Genomic DNA, 19,415 nt, shown 5'->3' with positions numbered 1-19,415 from the left:
TAAAAGGATTATGTGAAGAAAGACTCAGTCAGACAGATTGAAGAGTCACTAAGCACATCATTACATTCATCTTGAGAGGAGAGAAGGGATAAAGGAGGATGTGTTACCACAATGACGAAACACTTCCCTGTTGTTAACCTGCTACATCGCCGACTTAACCTCAAGTAACAGGGAGAGCAAGGATAAAGATTTTAGTGAGATGTTAGTCCACCTGACATTTGCACAAATCACAACATTGTGCACTGAATAGAATAGAATAGAATAGAATAGAATAGAATAGAATAGAACAGAATAGAACAGAATAGAAATACTTTATTAATCCAAGAGGGAAATTCTTTGCAGTAATGCTTCACACAGAATTGAACAAAATAAAGAGAAACAGAATAAAAAGTTAAAAATATCAATAAGACAGAATGGAAATTAAATAAGTAGTATTAAATATTAGTATGTACAAGGCTTAATTGTGACTAATAAATTAATAGAAATAATGAAGTTGACAGAAGAATACAACTCTATTTATAAACAGGAGTTATACAGCCGTATGGTCACATCCTGTGATCATAAGACTGTGGCATTCTTTGGAACATGAGAGACAGAGACAGAACAGATGAAAGCTATCCAAGTTTAAGAAACTCCTCATGATTTACTTTTATTTTCTCTCCGGTTGATTGATTTGCCAACATAGGTTTTTATGTACCAGAAACAAGTACAAATGCCAATTGCAGACCCCATGTCCATAATGTTATTGTTGGTATTTTTACCATACATAACAATGGCTGTCCTGATCTACTCCGACTAATCTGATATTTATCAGTTTCCTGCTGGGTCTGCCAAGGAAGTCATCCACAAAATGATGCCCTACAAGAAGGATACTGATTTGGATTCTGATGCAAACACCCTGCTCTGAGTGGGTAATCCCTGCTTGATCCAGACACGATAGCAAAGGTAAAGATCATCCATCCTAATACTAACAGAAAGCAGATTGGCCAAGGACAGACTGAACGTGATAAGCAGTTTTAATAGTGTTGGTGGCTGGATTAGCTGCCATTTGCTCTATAATGGAGTCAAGTGAGCTTCTTTTGTTGTGGGAGTCTTCAAAATCAACAATGAAGTTTCCTCACAGGAGCGCAACAACATTTACGCACATCTCCATTTTATTTGAAGGCGTTTGTCTGAGGGGACAGTTCATCATCCCCTTCAACCTGAAGTCGTACCTTAGAGACGTTGACAAGCAGACTTGTAGTTGACTTTATTGGCTTAAGTTTTATTATTCCATTCTACTTGACTTCCCATTGTATTTAATCTGTTTGAGCAAACCTTGCAGTTTTTTATTAGTTAATCCATCAATTAATTAATCAATCAGTCAATTAATTAAATTCTGGGTCAGATATGCCTATACATTTACTGAAGCACGGCCGAATGACCGACATCGCAGAGGATTTCTGGATCCCCATTCCTTTGGATACAGACAACCTCACATCCCTCAGCCCTTTCCTAGTACCCCAGGACCATCTCGTATGTTTTCTTTATATTTGCCGTGGGCACTTTCATCAATGCGCTTACTGTCGCGTGCACCATCCAGTACAAGAAATGTCGGTCCCACTTAAACTACATCCTGGGGAACTTGGCTCTGGCAAACCTCCTCCCGTCTATGGTGAATCCGTTCACTGCCTAGAAACTTGTAGTTCTTCCACCCCGGCCACAGCAGACGTCCCTAACTTGCGCCGCTGTCGCAGTATTATGATGTCACTAAGTGAAAGTTCGGTCCAACTGCTGCACCAATGCGAGGCCTTTCACTAACTGCTTTAGGAAGCTTTACAACACTTTTCCTTCGATAGATAAGGAGTTAGGATCGAGGGACATTTCGGGCTTAGCCGTCTGTATTCTTGTTTTATCGTCCATATCAGTAGTTTGATAATTGAGACTCACGCCTGATCGCATCCGATGCGTCATCAGTCTATGCTGATGTCGAGTGCTCTCCATTTTCTTCATGTTTATAGCATATTGCTCTCTGCACACATGTCTGTGTGGTTTCATTAGAAAATCAAGCAACAGCGCCCTCCTGTGGCCCGGCATTCTAACTACATTGTTGTCCCTGTGTGTGCTGCTGCAGTGCAAACGCTCCTTTTTTTTTTTTACGGATTAGGTGTCGTCACGTGAAACGTTGTCGCGTAAACAGGGTCTCGGTTTGCTTATTTAGCTCTGCAGATACATCGCAGAAGGCCTGCAGTGACCGTGTGGGCCAGACTGGTGCACTACAAATGATATAAATGAGCTGATACACGCAAAAGGCATGATATTCTGTTTGGTTCTTGTTCTCAACAGGTGGCAAAGGCCCAAGCTGAATCCGCCTCCACCCAGGAGGCAGAGAGGCAGGTGACCAGGATGGTGGTGGTCATGGTGATGGGCTTCCTGGCGTGCTGGGTGCTCTAAAACTCATTCGCTCTCTGTGTCGTCAACAACCGCGGGCAGCCATTCGAACCTGAGATTTGCTTCAGTCCCGTCTGTTTTTTCCCGAGTCCCCTGCGCTCTACAACCCGGTTATCTACATTCTGCTCAATAAACATGTTAGTTACATGTCCTGACACACCGGAAGCCGAAAGCAAAATTCTAGTGTTTAACCAAACATGCCTCAGCATTTTGGAATCCTACATATTAATGTCGCTATTACAGTGATAATTACTACAACACAATATATAAGAAAACTTTTCTTTTCTTTTTTTTAATTTCTTTTTTTTTTTAAGAACAGCTCTTGTTTAATGAGGATTAACCTTTTGTCTTTCTGTTCCGGTCATGCCTGATGAAGATGCTGGATATGAGTGGTGGAGACGATGAAGAGTACAGTATCAAGTTGTACAAATTACTGATAGAGTGGATTAAACCATTCTTTGAAAGAGATTATCAGCCCTAATATCATTGCAAACTAGATTAGCAGAGAAAGACAAGCTTAGCTACTTCTTAAGAAAATGGGATTAACCTGTTTAAAGAAGCGTGATGTCAAAAACAAATGTTTGGTAGCTCCACGGGCATGAAACAGGTACACAAGCTCCTGTATGCTTGTGTGCATGTTTTGCATTTCAGACATCTGTAGGGTGAATGAAATACGCTAAGAAATGTGTAGAGAGCAACAAGCATTTACATCCATAAAACTTGGGATATTATCTTACTTGCCACCAAGAAGTTCTTGCAAAAACTCGAGGCATTTTCAGCAGCTGTTCGACAACATTGCTTGTCCTCATGTGTCTAGAAAGGGGCAGTATATTCAAGCTGCTGGCAGCCGAAACAACAAATCAGACTCCTTGGCGGCGGACTTTGAAGGACGGATGAAGGAGCCTCTAAACGTCTTACAAGTAACAATCAATGAATTAGTCATTTATTAATTCAATTGACCTCCTTACAGAGATAAGTCTCATCCCGGGCTCCTTTATAAACATCAGCACACACGCAGAGCAGAAGATCCTGTGACAGAGCTCCGGACCTCGTCATAGCTTTCGGGTTGTTCTGTTTGTTTGAACCTCATTTTGTGACATTTAGTTTTTGAGTTACTGGCTCATCGGTGAGGCATCGTCCAGCTGACACAATGAGGACCAGTCAAGCTATGGAGCTCCCAGAGGATTTCTGGCTTCCAATCCATCTGGACACTAACAATATCACAGCATTTAGTCCCTTTCTGGTCCCTCAGGACTACTTGGGAAATATAGGCCTATTCTATGCAATGGCAGGATTAATGTTTTTTTTATTTGTGGTTGGCACTGGCATTAACGTGCTCACCATTGCATGCACCATAAAGTACAAGAAGCTCCGCTCCCACCTCAACTACATCCTGGTGAACTTGGCAGTGGCAAACCTTCTTGTGTCCTCTACGGGCTCGTCCACTGCTGCCATCTCTTTTGCGTTCAAATATTTTGTCTTTGGAACCATAGGCTGCAAGATTGAGGGTTTTACGGCATCACTTGGCGGTAAGGTCACAAATGTGGACTTCCAAACCTGCTCCACCCGTATGCAGAGGTGATTCTTAATGGCTTGTTTATTGGTTTCAGGTATGGTGAGCCTGTGGTCTCTTGCTGTGATAGCTTTTGAAAGATGGCTGGTCATCTGTAAGCCCCTTGGCAACTTTGTCTTCAAGCCGGACCATGCTATAGTATGCTGCGTATTCACCTGGTTTTTTGGATTGGTTGCTTCGGTACCTCCACTGGTTGGGTGGAGCAGGTAAGCGCGGTCTAACTTATACCCCCTAAATTCAACCACAAACGCAGGATCTTCATCTTGTGCACATGTCTCGACAGGTACATCCCTGAAGGTCTGCAATGCTCCTGTGGACCAGACTGGTACACCACAAACAACAAATACAACAACGAGTCCTACGTGATGTTTCTCTTCTTCTTCTGCTTTACCATTCCCTTTTCCACCATTGTATTCTGCTACTCCCAGCTGCTCATCACCTTGAAAATGGTGAGACAACACATAAGGCGTGAATCACTCAAAGCCTCTGTGTCCTATTAGTCTGAATGTCCCCAACATGTTATTCTCTCTCGTCTGCAGGCAGCCAAGGCTCAAGCTGAGTCTGCCTCCACCCAGAAAGCGGAGCGAGAGGTGACCAGGATGGTGGTGGTCATGGTGCTTGGCTTCCTGGTGTGCTATTTGCCCTACGCATCCTTTGCTGTTTGGACTGTCAACAACCGCGACCAGCCAATCGACCTGAGACTGGCCACAATACCGTCCTGTCTGTCCAAAGCCTCGACTGTCTACAATCCAATTATCTACGTTCTCTTCAATAAACAGGTCAGTTGAAAGTTGTGGTGAAAGAATTTGTGTTTTGTGTAAATGTTTCAATTAAGCTTTTAGAGATGAAAGAAGTATTGTGATTTTTTTTGGGTTTTTTTTAACGTAAGAAGTAAATGCCTCTCTGGGAAAACATCATACTACTTCATTGAAAGATCTCAAGAGTAACTTGGAAAAACTAATTCTTTGTTTTCTTCTGCTTTTCAGTTCCGTTCATGCATGTTATCAATGCTGGGGATGGGTGGCACTGAGGAGGAGAGCTCGACACAATCATCGGTGACAGAAGTCTCCAAAGTCGGACCTGCTTAGACCCGTGACACCAACACTTGCCGTTCCCTTTGCCATGAATCACTTATGGATTGTAAATAGCACCCCAAAAAAATTTACACATGTTTTTGTGTCATATGGATAAATGAGGCAATACTTGTAATAAATTATAAATAATCTGCAAAGTAAAAAAAAAAAAAAAAAAAAAAAAAAAAAGTAATAAAAAAAGGTCCAATATATTTCCAGAGTCTGTGTGTCGTTGATTCTAGATAACACATGTATCTGATGTGAAGTACGGGGGTGGATCAATAATAAAATGAATGGCTGCTCAAGTCACTACAACTTGAGCCGTTAACCCAGCGATGGAATAGTTCTAGGGTTTGCACGATTCCCCAAAACGCTACCATTTCCGATGTTAGAGACGTATTGGACATGCATGGTTCCCTCTCAAGCATGAATTGACTCAAATCAAAATGTGAGACTTCACTCTGCATCGAAGTCGTTGGCACACGACAGATGGCGAGCTCTGTCAACTTCGCAGTGAAGGAATCCTTGCTTTGAGCATGTGCTTGGGGGATTTCTATGTGCAGTGTGCACGTTCTGTTTGTGAGCAAGTCTTGTCTTGGTACTTTCCACTCACAACCCCAAAACATGCATCCATAATAATTTAATTGCCTATTGGTGTGAAGATTTTAAGGTTTGTTTTTTTTTGTTTGTTTTTTTTTTTATCTTTGAGAGGATTTTTGACTGTGCCTCTCCGTGTTCGCCCTGTGATGTACTGGTGTACCAGAGTGGAACCTGCCTTTGCCTCAGCTGGGAGGAACTCCAGGTCAAATTAAGGTTGGATAAAGTGTTATAAAAACATGGATGGATGGACAATCGAGTTGTCTCGAGGTCATCTCAGGTGATTGGTGATGTCTCTTTCACTTCAGTCATTATTCAGTATTAAACACTGAGATAATTTTGTATTTTTTTTTTTATCTCTATGTAAGCTCCACCTGTATATGTTGTGTATCCTTGTTTTTCTTTTGAACATTTTAATCTGGAAAACACTAAAATGTGTTTTTCATAAAATGGTCTGAAGCGAAGGAACTCTTGGCTGGCGTCAGCATCGAGGACATTTCTGATCCCAATCGTCTGGGTACGTTTATTTTCTTCTCTGAAGAGCGGATACTGTCGTTTCAAACACGACGATTTGCACTTCAGGTCCGCCCCCACCTCGATAGATCAGGACGCCTCTTCGGCGAAAGGCGATCAGTTTAGGTGGTTCAGTAACATTATGTGCTTACACTGGGACTTAATGACGCAAACTTTGCCGGCTGTAGTGCAGAGATACTTATCCGTGTCTCAGCTCAGAGGTATATTGCTGTGGGAACGCAGATAAAGCTTTAGATCCTGTCTGTCATCCAATTAAGCTGAGCCTCAGTTGGAGTACCACTTCCTATAAATGCAGCCTGCTTCCTCCATTGGAGAGGAGAGGAGCACAGGAACACCATGACAGTCACCAGCACCGGATAGATTTTGAGCCTTATATTCCTTATATAGTTTGGCCCAAATTTTTATGAATAAACTGAAGGAAAGTTTGTCAGGCTTTGTTGCAAAACTCTGCAACTTTACAACTTTACAAACACAGAGAATGTAGCAAGACTGCTTTTGGTCAGTGGAGCAAACACATAAGCAACATTTATCTCCGTTGACCCACAATAGTAACTCATATCACCATCAAAATCATTCGGTAGTAACCGTCGGCGGATCTGCAAGCTGTTCTCTGACACAAAGCTTCTTTTACATCCTGTTAGGAATCATTGCTCATGGATCAAACATGCCCACTTATTATTATTCTGTTTCCAACCCCCACCAGAGTGAATTATCAAGTAAAAGTTTTCAGATTTACTGTTGCCTCTGGTTCTTGAGCACAGACTATTCACTCATGGTTACTATAATATTGTGGAATTATTAACACCATTTAAGTTTCCTTAACATTCTTAAAACAGCTGTGGAGCTTCTGTGTCCACCCATACCCTGAGACGCATTTTCGGCCCCAAATAAATCCTTTACATTTCAGTCTTGTTAGTTTATCTCAGGTGTTTCTTTGCTGCTCTGATTAGTGTAGAAATCCATCTCCTTCAATAAAATACGCAATGTATGACTGCAAAAGACTGATTCACTCAAACAACCCAAAATTACACAAGAACGCCATTTGGCTTCAAAATAAAAGTTCTAACTGAAGCTGAACTTAATGAATGAATCATTAATTAAACAGACCTAAACAGTGCTGTTGATCCAGTTCATGTTTAAGAGCAACAATATTATATCCTTATGCATATCAAGATTTAGTTGAGAGTGCTGCGAGCGTTCTAAATAACTTGTTGCATTTATTTATGGTTTCTAGTAAAGTGTCTTCACTGTTTTGTTTTTTTGCAGAAGGCGAGCACACAACAGAGAAGGTCAGCAGTCGTGCTCTTCAGCTTCTGCTTTGCTGTCCCTTACTCTACAATATTCTGCTCTGCACGGCTGCCTTTAATGCTCAATTTGGTTCAGTGTCAAAAGTTTCAAAGTCACTTTCATTGTCTTAATGTAGAACTGTCAGATGTTTGACACTCCTGATTTAGATCATCATCTAAAAACTCTCTCAACAGGCAGTGAAGCCCCAAGCTGAGTCCACCTTTACCCAGAAAGGCCGAGGAGAAGGTGATGAGGATGGTGGGGGTCATGGCGGTGTGCTTCCTGCTGCATACACTACACTTCACTCTGGGCTGTAGTTACTAGTCACGTGCAACCACTTGACTTGTAACTGGCCTTATCCCCCCCCCCCCCCCCCCCCCCCCCAAGTCCCTCCAAGGCCTCCACAGTCTACAATCATGTCATTTACATCCTCCTCAGTAACAGGCTGGCTCGCTGCCAAACACTCTGCGCGAGTCTGACGAGGGACTTATGAGGACCTAGAATGCCCCTAGTGGTGGCATGAGGGAACTACAGACGACTAAAAGAAGTGGATGCATTTGGCGTTCAGTTAATAATTACAGCTTTATTATCATAATGGCTATATTGGACTATAGAAAGAATCCCGATAATGAATAACCTACAAAAAAAGGAGAGGAAGAACACTGACAACATGACATTATTCGGAAAAACACATTTTTTTATTTTACTTTTACAAACTTAATTTAAAAAGCATGGATGGAATTTCATGGTTTATGGTAAACCAGATCTGATGTAATTTGAAATGATTTTTGATGCAGTTTGACACTCAAACCATGTAAAAATGCACCTTGGGATTTTTAACACTCCGAGTAAAACCCTTTGTAAGGCTTTTAGAAATATTATAGCTTGATGGATTTTCTTTATTTGACATATTAAATATTTAAGTGAGTGATGACGTATATCTGTAAAACTACTTTGACTTGTGTTATTCACGCAACACCTAAACACTTAATACATAACACCTATACACAATAAACAAAACAAAGCAGGCTCCAATGAAGTTCCACACAAAAGCTTTTAGGCCAAAATTTCAACACATTTTTTAACAGTACTGAAAAACTCAAAACAATATTTTAACATTTTATAATAAAGATTAAAGGTGCTGTGAAAATAACAACAATATGTTGTTGGTCAGTAACACCATGTCTTGTTTTAGTGCAAATCGAGAAAAAAGTTTCACACAAGAATATTTTGATAGAAAACTCAAAAACAATACTTCAAGTATTAGAAAAATAGATACAACTACAATAAATTAGAGGGGGAAATGGGCACACAGCCCACTAGTACTACTAATACAAACTGTACAATGGACTAGTGATCTGCCCTGAGGGGATTATAGTTGCTTTGTAAAACAATAAAATAAAGGTTACTAATTAACGCGTTACCAACATCACTGTGTATAAGTCTGTATGTAGTCTGTATATGTAGTCTATACTGTCTGTGCAGCATTCAGCCAACAGAGGGCGCACTTATGAAGGGAGCAGACGTTCAACTCACTGAACCCCACTTTGAGTCATTTCTTCTTGAACGCAGCCTTCACACTTATGAGGCCTTAATCTATAACTTAATTAACACATTCTGATCAGCATCCATTACATTTCCACTATCCCTGTTTGAATTGACACAATTCGATGTTTTTAAAGTACTTTCTAAACCCCCATACCCCTCATCCCCACACCCACAACCCTCACAGACCACAGAGCCTCTGTCTATAGAATTTGTACAATTTCCACAACTTTGTGACAATAATGAATTACAAATACAACTTCTAAACAATTGGTTTGATCCCCCTCTTTAAATCATGGAACTTAAGTTCATAGTACATTTTTGGATTATAAATATCAGAATGAAAACAGCAAACTGAGTCCAGTGTTCACAGAACAAAAGAGCTCAGCTTTGCTCCACTGAAAGATCAACCATTTCAATTTGAACAATTTGTGAAACGATAGAAAAAAGTAAAGATTTTCAGAGCATATTTTCCAGTTTCTATTTTTTCTTAGATTTTTTTTGTGCGCCACTTGATCTTTTTTTTTTTTTAGTTTATTGAAGATTCAAAAGAAAGTAATTACCAGCGTAAATATTTCTTAACGACTCACAGAAAACGCTTTAGTCAGGTGTCCTTCTACTTCACAAAATGTTCGATTTTTATCTGAAATGTGTTTTGAGTGGAGGCTTAAAGTAATGTAAACCAAGAATACTTGAATATATAAACTTGACGTAATTGGGGGAAAATTATGAACTTTGTATATTAAAAATAAACATTTATAATAAATGATCAAAGCAATCAAGGTTATATTTGGTCGCTCCCTTGTTCAGGGGTGCCATTGCAAGTTAATACCACTTCACATGGGCTCCAATCATGTCATTTACATCCTCCTCAGTAACAGGCTGGCTCGCTGCCAAACACTCTGCGCGAGTCTGACGAGGGACTTATGAGGACCTAGAATGCCCCTAGTGGTGGCATGAGGGAACTACAGACGACTAAAAGAAGTGGATGCATTTGGCGTTCAGTTAATAATTACAGCTTTATTATCATAATGGCTATATTGGACTATAGAAAGAATCCCGATAATGAATAACCTACAAAAAAAGGAGAGGAAGAACACTGACAACATGACATTATTCGGAAAAACACATTTTTTTATTTTACTTTTACAAACTTAATTTAAAAAGCATGGATGGAATTTCATGGTTTATGGTAAACCAGATCTGATGTAATTTGAAATTATTTGTGATGCAGTTTGACACTCAAACTATGTAAAAATGCACCTTGGGATTTTTAACACTGCGAGTAAAACCCTTTGTAAGGCTTTTAGAAATATTATAACTTGATGGATTTTCTTTATTCGATATATTAAATATTAAAGTGAGTGATGATGTATGTGTGTAAAACTACTTTGACTTGTGTTATTCATGCAACACCTAAACACTTAATACTTAACACCTATACACAATAAACAAAACAAAGCAGGCTACAATGAAGTTCCACGCAAAAGCTTTTAGGGCAAAATTTCAACACAAGAACATTTTTTAACAGTACTGAAAAACAATATTTTAACATTTTATAATAAAGGCTTATAATAAAGATTAAAGGTGCTGTAAAAGCTATCGAGGTTATATTTGGTCGCTTCCTTGTTCAGGGGTGCAATTGCAAGTTAATGCCACTTCACATGGGCTCCAACGATTGAATGAACAATTCCCAAAATTACTTCATTTCAGTTTTATGAAGTACACATGCTACAGAAACATCATGCAGGGCCATTAATGTGATGAATTACCAATCGGTTGCAGTTGTTATATGCGCGCCATCTCTTCAAATGCTTTAACGCAATAAGCCAAACGGGGTTACCTGAATGGGATTAGTCTTTCACTTCTGTGCGGGCAGTTTCACAAGCTTCTGTGGGAGTGAAAGGTAATCGATGCTGAAAATGAAAATGAAGCAAAAAAAAGAAAATAAAGAACAAAACAACTTCTTAGTTACTTAGTGGAATAAATGTCTTTATTAAGCTAAACCAATCATCCTTTATTTCGTTCCCTTTTTCCGCATTGACTCGTTGTGCTCCCACATCAGGGTGCCGCAGGGAGCTGATGGGGGTCAAGGGGTCATCTTCAGTGACCCACAGTGGTGACCTGTCCGCTGTGGGAATCCAACCTGCACACTCACAAAAACCAAGCCCGCTTCTCCGTCCTTTCAGCCACGACTGTCCTTTTGAGCTGCATAAATAATAAAATGAACACAACTTCTGGTTCAGAAAAAAAAAAAAAAAGTTTCAACAAGCTGTTTTCTTTATAAATGACATTCATCATGTGGTTATCGTACAGAATGACAAAAGTTAGAAAAAGATCAAACTTGTTTTCTCCCACCTGGGTAACAGGATTGTGATCTGCTGTGAGGTGAACGCAAGTTCCGTGCCAGTTGGAAAAAAAGTGGACTCGGTTCACTTCACACCAGAATACCTGATTACAAGCCATTATCTGCCCCCCCACCTGCTGTTCAGCAGCGCCCGACCCCTACACGTCCCCCTCCCCTCTCGCTCTTGCTGGCCAGAGAGGTTCCCGTCGGTAGTCGGGAGCAAATCCGAGTTCTGCTAGTAGTGAACTTCTAGCGAACATGAATAGTTCAGAACTAGCGGAATTCCAGACCTACCCTCGAAACGTCCCAGCAGTGCAGGGAAAAAGCTGTCAGAAAGGGTCAGTAGGGCAACATCCTGCATCGACCCCACCCCCTTCCCCCTGGAATGATACGTGTATTCACAACAAAACTAAAAGCACAAAACCTGGTTTATTTAGCCACCATTACATCACAAAATGTAATGAAATCCCAACGAGGCTAAGAACTAATTCAAATACAGACACATTCGAAAACAGAGAAGTGGAAAAATTAGAGGAGAAATTTACAGATTCCTTTGGTTTCCGGCTCCATCCGCGTCTTCATGCACAGTCCTTGTCCCGTATGGAGATCTTAATAAATCAGCGAGCCAATCTGCCTGTGCAAGAAATGAGGTCCGCAGAAAAAACACAGAATCACGGGATTAAATTAAACCACTGTCGCAGCGATGATTAGCCTCAGCTTTCTCCCGAAGTGAACTGTTGTTCCGGAGAGATTAAAGAGTTATGGTGTGAGCGTGCCAAAAGTAATTACTGTGTGGTAATCTGTTTTGCGGAGGAACCTGAGTTGTCCGTATAATCTGCTTTGGTCTGCTGTGACACATAAGACATCTCCGCCCGCATTTCACTTGTTCGAGGCTCAACGCTGAAAAGGTAGAAACCTCCAGGACACAGCTGTCGGCCTTCAAGGAAACATGTCACGTGTGCTCTGACTAAATGTTTCACTCGCCACATTTGCAATTCAAATATGATGCCCTCGTGTCTTATATTGTGGAGTATTTGGTCATTTAGTGTATGGTTTGTTTGTGTGTGTGTGTGTGTGTGTGGCATAAAGTGGCAGAGCACTAGCATCCAATATTAAAATTGATGCTTGCATGGATTTTTGCATTTGGTGGTTGTTGCTGTTGGTGTTGGAGTTGTGTTTGAAGCATGTGAAAACGATAGATATGGTCTTAGTGCCAAGGAACTCTTGTTTAAATTGTGTAAAATCACAACACTTTTTTTCCGCTTCACTAATGCATTGCCTTATATCGTGTTAACCTATGTGTATAACATATACTGTATGACCCTGACATGAGGGCCCATCCATTCATCCTCTATACCTCCTTTATGCAGACACAGGTTGTGTGAGAACTAAAGCATATTCAAACCAGTGTGGGGAAACAGGTGGGGACAGGTTGTCGTCCATCAAATAGAAGGTTGCTAAAGAGACGGACAATAACATATGGGCACACCCATACAGTCACTGTGGTGTCAATAAATAACCTCCCGTTAATTAAACTAAACGTTTTTTCTTTGATACAACAATTACATGGTCATGCCTTAAATGAGGTAATTTGCAAAGATTTCGTTGTAACGGAATACGTTTAAAATCATAATGCTGGTTGTCTTATGATTACTAAATATGCATATATTACATATAATCACTGAACTGCAGCGTCTGAACCGACTTGAATGAATAACTTTCACCCGAAGCATGAAACCGAAGGAACCGAAAGTGGCCGGCGTAAACTCCAAGCCGATTGACCCCTGAGGTTTGAGGTTGCACAAGATCCAGCGATAGTAAAAGTTACTCCCCCCTGTGCGACCAAGTATTATCAGTTGAACTGGTGTTATTCCACATCACCATTTAACCTGAGAACTCGAAAAGGCACACTTGAGGTAGAATCTTGTTGCCACTGCAGGACCGAATCGTCAACCTGCTCATCCACACTGCGATGCTTTGAACACTGAACTACAGATTAGATCAGAGAGCAAGCTCTTTTGCTCTCTCTCCAACTGTAAAAGGCAGTTTTTGTCTCACATAACGTGTTGCTAATATTGTGTGCAAATGCATAAATAGTATATGTATACATTTTTTTAAGTAAAAAAGTGGATGATAATAATAATAATAATAATAATAATAATAATAATAATGGGATTCCAGGGAAATATGTTAGAGAAAGCAGACAGGCATTGAATGCAGTCATACGGTGTTACATATTTGAATGTAGGCAAACAATTGTTCTATTTGGCTCTCATTCAGACAGCACTGTCTGTAAGAGACCTCACAGTGATGTAACCGTCCGGGAAAACTAGGGTGAGGCGTCTTGCCCCACAGATCCTCGACCTGAATGAATAACGGACAAGAGGCGGTGCTGATCCGCAGCATCTGTATGCCCCACATCCCTACTGTGCTGTAAGTAGGTTGTGTCACCAAATTCACCCCGAAAAACGTTAACAGCGTCTGAACGGATGCCACTGCACAAATGATTTGGAAAAAAAAAAAAGATGTAACAGTGAGACTTTTGACCCGTCTGGCTTGTTATTTCACCATGGCCCATTTGGAGGCCGTCCCGAGCATTGTACTGAAATAGCAAACCGACTACTATTGGAGATCAATAACATTAGATAAGGTTAACTGATTAACGAGATTAAAGTCTATTACGACCATGTCAAAGGTATTTATTTGAAATTTTCACACAGAACACAGGGCTGATCCAATTAAAGAGTCTGATCACAGTTACTTAAAGTTCAGTGCAGTTTTCAGAGGTTGGTCTGCTGGTGCAACAACCCACATAAAATACTACCACCAACAAAAAAACAGTGAAACTCAACAAAAACGATCGTTCTTCAGACAGCTCCAGTGACTATTCAATATTCTGTGATTGCAACAGATGAAACCATTTCATCAAATCTATTTTTGCAAATTGTTGCATTAGCAGTTTGGCAGTATGTGCGCAACAACATTTGGAACATTGTCACATGTAGTCTGAGGGCCCCGATCGAGACAAAAAAAAACATTTTCAAGCAGAATTGTTTTCGGTTTTCAAATGAATTGCCTTGAAGTGGAAGGGCTTTTGCTCTGTGTGCAACACTGTAGTGGAAGACAAGCCACGGCTATCTGTTACATTTCCATTAGATGCATCAGAAAACTGTATCATTGACCCGGCTGGGACAGAAGAAAACAAACATCACTGAACATCAACTGTGATCTGAAAAGAGATCCATATTTCATGTTCATTCTCAAACACAGCGTCTTGCCTGGAGAACAACCACCACGTGGAGACTGACCACAAACTGATATATTTTCATTGTTATTGCTATGGCAAGTCTGTTTATGTCCTGTTCTGTCCGGTCACTTTGGCTCCCCGCCACAGTGTAATGACATGTCTTTTTATTATATTGGATATGTCTTTAAGATGACACCTGAGGAAATCCAATCGCAGAGGGGAAAGTGTTTGTTTTTTATATAAATGAGTGATTTCACATTATATACTTCTCAAAATATCACATTTCTGTTATTTGTCAGTGATGTTGTCAACTGACCTGTGAGGATCATGGAAAAACAACATGATTACAAGCTAATTTTATATAACAGCTGGAAATTTGCATTTTTTGGGGGGGAAGCAAATTGTAATAAAAAGCCATTTGTAATGTGAAGCTGCCGGCCATTGAGACTGGCTGAGCAAACTGAGAGGACAGCAGTTAAGACAATAATTAATCATTCAGCCTGTCGCCAAATTCCCTAATCAGTGGCTCTCTTATCTCTTAAAGACACCCTATCTTGGTGGCAGTACATAGAAGCGAAGCGCTTTGCCCAAATACAGCTGTCACGCACAGTTTTCTGCCAAAATTATATTCATAAATTTCACAACTAAATGAAAAGCATTTAAATTGTATGTGCCCACGGAAATAGCTCAATTAAAAGCCAATGATAAACAGAAAGGCAGTTGTTGTGGCAGGATGTGGTCTCAAGCCTGTTGACTTACATGACCATTGTCATGGCCTCGTAGTCTAGGCTGTCTTTTCCATCCAGGTTGAGTCACATATATAAAAAAAAAACCCAAACAAAATCCATGTTTCAAAGTGTCCCGTGTTGCTATATATATCGACACCATTGTGAAAGGATTGCTGAGCATCTTTCTTTTCGTGAGGTTATTTAGTAGGTCAAAGACTCGTTCATGCAGCACGGTGAGATGTTGTGTGTCTCTAACCTGGTGGCCCATCCGTCCACAAGTGCAAGACCTTCTAGTTGCTCTACATTCCCACAGGATGTGTCAGGGGAACCCTACCCCTTCCATCCGCTTTGCCCTTGCCATAAGGTCTATGACGTGGGATATAGGCTCAAAGCACTGACAAAAAATCCCTTGTTCTGAGGTGAACCGACTTTCCGGAGGGATTAAAGGTGACTTGAATCACATGGCAACAAATGCAACTTTGGCTAATGCTATGGTGTGGATCTTCACTTGTCCTACAAAGCTGTTTTAAGACGGGACTGTCCTGCCAAGTAGGATCCCCCCCCAAAGACAAGAAAGTGCAAACAAAGACTTTTTTTTTTTAACCTCAGCTTGTGTTTCATGAAAAATGTTTTATTTTAGGATCAATATGTCATCGTGATCACGATTACAAACGTGATGAAGTTAATCTTGCTCTTGTCCGGCTCACTTCAATTCAAACCATTTTTTTTTTTTAGAGAGAGATCAAAATAATCAAGTAATGAGACATCAGTAAGATCTAAAACAAAGCTTGCTTATTTGTCTAGTGAAAACTTTCCCAGGGACTAAAATCAGTTGTGTATTTTACCTTTTGTTTCACCACTAATCTCCACATTCAAGGTTTTCGTAATTGCCACAACCACATTTCAGTCCTGCATGGTGTGGATGAAGAACATTGACTCGTCATAATACACGATGAAGATTTCATTGTAATCTACAAACGTAATTCACAAATGTGAAACTTTTCTCACAAGTCTGAGAGGTGTACCTTTAACTACACATTGAATCAACAACATATGGTACATAAATTGACTTTAAGCTGCCATAATCAGCTCATCGGTGTTTATTTATTGGCAGCATGTGACATGTACAATGAGTCTGAATTTGTTATTGAATACATTCAGTCTGCTGGGCATCAAGAAGCATCTGACAGTGAAGTTTTGAAATATAACTGGATGAACATGCCTTGTTTAATTATTTCAACCTTTCTGCGCTTGAACAAATTTGAGGGATAACCCAAACATGGATCAAAAATGTAAAAGAAAATAATTTGGGAGGGGGGGTTTACATACATCTGTGAGTGTGAAAATTCTCACTCCTAATCCACATCCTATGCGAGTGGATGCAAATCCGCTTTCAAACAAGATTATTGTGGAATTTTGTGTCTTAACCTCATTAGTTTAAATTACAGTTCAAAATAAGGTTATTGCCCCTCCGCTGAGTGTCGGTGCCAAACGGCACACCGTCGCTGTAATTTGATTGTGTCCTAATCCCATCAGAGGTCTCGGGAGCACAGGTATAAAAGCTAAAGTCAGATGTGCAGCATCAGTCGCTCAAGGAGGGTGCAAGTGACAAGACGGACAAGACACACAGTTCAGGACTTCCTTCCAATCTCACGATGGCAGAGGAATGGGGGAAACAGGTGTTTTCTGCAAGGCGGTACCACGAAGATACGACAAGGGGCTCAGCCTTCGCTTACACAAACACCAATAACACCAGAGGTACAGTACCATCACGTTTTCTTTTTCCATAACTTGATAGGCGTGTTGACTTTAGCCTGGCTTGTGAGAGTAGTGTCAAAGCACAGATGGACAGCAGCAGTGTTGAATATAAGAAGGTGATCGTCTTGTGGCTTTTTGTTGAATAATTACACCTTGGTTCCAAAACAGAGACTGAAATTGATCCATTTAAGCTGACTTTATCAGTAGAGTGTTCCGTTTGTCGGATGAGGTTCTGAACCCCATGAATTGTACGACTTGTACGGCGTTACATCAAAGCTTTAGAGTTTCACTGTTAACCAGACAGAGATGTATTAATTTACATTCAACAGAGGCTATTCTACCCTTTGTATAGCAACCGTGGATAACATCACTCCCACTTGAAAAGGGATTTGTATTTATTTATTTATTTATTTATTTATTTATTTATTTATTTATTTATTTATTTATTTATTTATTTATTTATTTATTTATTTATTTATTTATTTATTTATTTATTTAACAGCCTTAAAGCTTTGTCTGCTGTCTCTGGTACTTAAAGCAACTTCAACCACAATCTAAAGCAGTGACGCTTTGCACATTTGGGAAATAGATTCAGGAGTGTTAACATAAGCCTTTAGATAATTCAACTCGTTGGTTTGATTTCTAAAAGTCTTATGTATATTTCATAATTAAATTCAATATAAAATTAAGACTAATAGATATTGTTTTCCCCTTTTTCTTTTTCAGATCCCTTCGAGGGTCCCAACTACCACATTGCCCCCCGATGGGTTTACAATCTTGCCACATTCTGGATGTTTATTGTGGTCATCTTATCTGTCTTTACCAACGGTCTTGTCTTGGTGGCCACTGCCAAGTTCAAGAAACTCCGCCACCCACTCAACTGGATCTTGGTCAATCTTGCCATTGCTGATCTTGGAGAGACAGTTTTTGCCAGCACCATCAGTGTGTGCAACCAGTTTTTCGGGTATTTTATTCTGGGACATCCCATGTGCAAGTTCGAGGGTTACGTTGTGTCGATGTGTGGTAAGTTGTCGCAGTCTTACGTGTTTCAACTGTGTAAAAGCATGAAAAAGAGAAGATTCTCTGACATTTAAAGTTGCACCGTGAGTCAAATTAATCTGGGGAATATAATCTTTTGTTGCACAGGTATTACTGCTCTTTGGTCCTTGACGATCATCTCCTGGGAGAGGTGGATAGTTGTGTGCAAACCTTTTGGAAATGTCAAGTTTGATGCCAAATGGGCCACAGCTGGAATTGTGTTCTCATGGGTGTGGTCAGCTGTGTGGTGTGCGCCTCCCCTCTTTGGATGGAGCAGGTGACTTGCTTTGCTTTGTTTTTGCTTTCCCCTCGTCTCACATGGGCTGGATTCGCAAACCAAACCTCTTCTTGTGTCAGATACTGGCCTCATGGACTGAAGACCTCCTGTGGACCTGATGTATTCAGCGGCACTGAAGACCCTGGAGTCCAGTCCTACATGATTGTGCTCATGGTCACATGCTGCTTCCTTCCCCTGGCTGTCATCATCCTGTGCTACCTTGCAGTGTGGCTGGCCATCCGTGCAGTAGGTTATCACACTCACATTTAAATACTCAATTCAAAGCGACATTCTGGCAAAATCTCACACCCTTGACTTGTTTCCCACAGGTCGCCATGCAGCAGAAGGAGTCCGAGTCAACCCAAAAGGCTGAGAGGGAGGTGTCCAGGATGGTGGTGGTCATGATTTTTGCGTTCTGCTTCTGCTGGGGACCTTACACCATCTTTGCCTGCTTTGCTGCGGCCAACCCTGGATATGCCTTCCATCCTCTGGCTGCTGCCGTACCTGCATACTTTGCCAAGAGCGCCACCATCTACAACCCAATCATCTATGTCTTCATGAACCGACAGGTGGGCCCAGCAGTCTCAGTCAATTATCAATGTCTTTAACAAGTGAAATATATATATATATTTTTTTTTTTTAACACAACTGTACTTCTTCCTCCCCCCCCCCCCCCCCATCAGTTCCGCACATGCATCATGCAGCTCTTTGGCAAGCAGGTGGATGATGGCTCAGAAGTATCCACATCAAAGACAGAAGTCTCCTCTGTGGCTCCAGCATAAACCTCCACGGCCCTGTCTTTGGAAAAAAGAAACCTATGTTGATTTGTACAGTTAATATTTATTGTTTAATTTCTATCTCTCTCTCTCTTTTTTTTTTTAGTAAATATAGCTTTCTGGCAAATGGAGAAAAAAAAATCTCTATATATATGCATACATGAAGGAATGAATCATTACATCACTTGTGTGTTTTTTTTCAAAT

The 19,415-nt window shown here is 40.6% G+C and overlaps 2 protein-coding genes across 2 annotated transcripts; both read left to right on the top strand.

Annotated features, from left to right (window-relative positions):
* Nucleotides 1-3,580: 3,580 nt before the first annotated feature.
* opn1sw2 (opsin 1 (cone pigments), short-wave-sensitive 2) lies at nt 3,581-5,091 on the top strand (the record flags this gene model as incomplete). Its single annotated transcript, XM_080494767.1, has 5 exons — nt 3,581-3,959; nt 4,041-4,209; nt 4,287-4,452; nt 4,543-4,782; nt 4,990-5,091. 5 exons carry the CDS (start codon nt 3,581-3,583, stop codon nt 5,089-5,091), a joined length of 1,056 nt encoding a protein of 351 aa, XP_080350893.1.
* An 11,925-nt stretch (nt 5,092-17,016) lies between these two features.
* Nucleotides 17,017-19,216, top strand: LOC308129022 (red-sensitive opsin; the record flags this gene model as incomplete). The annotated part of the gene is made up of 6 exons (XM_080494768.1): nt 17,017-17,119; nt 17,846-18,142; nt 18,266-18,434; nt 18,515-18,680; nt 18,764-19,003; nt 19,118-19,216. The coding sequence occupies 6 exons, from the start codon at nt 17,017-17,019 to the stop codon at nt 19,214-19,216; spliced, it is 1,074 nt and encodes a 357-aa protein (XP_080350894.1).
* Nucleotides 19,217-19,415: the final 199 nt, after the last annotated feature.

The sequence above is a fragment of the Blennius ocellaris genome, assembly GCF_963422515.1.
Source record: "Blennius ocellaris genome assembly, chromosome: 4".
Taxonomy (NCBI): domain Eukaryota; kingdom Metazoa; phylum Chordata; class Actinopteri; order Blenniiformes; family Blenniidae; genus Blennius; species Blennius ocellaris.
Note: the sequence above shows the minus strand (reverse complement) of the source record. Positions and strands in the feature narration are given on the sequence as shown.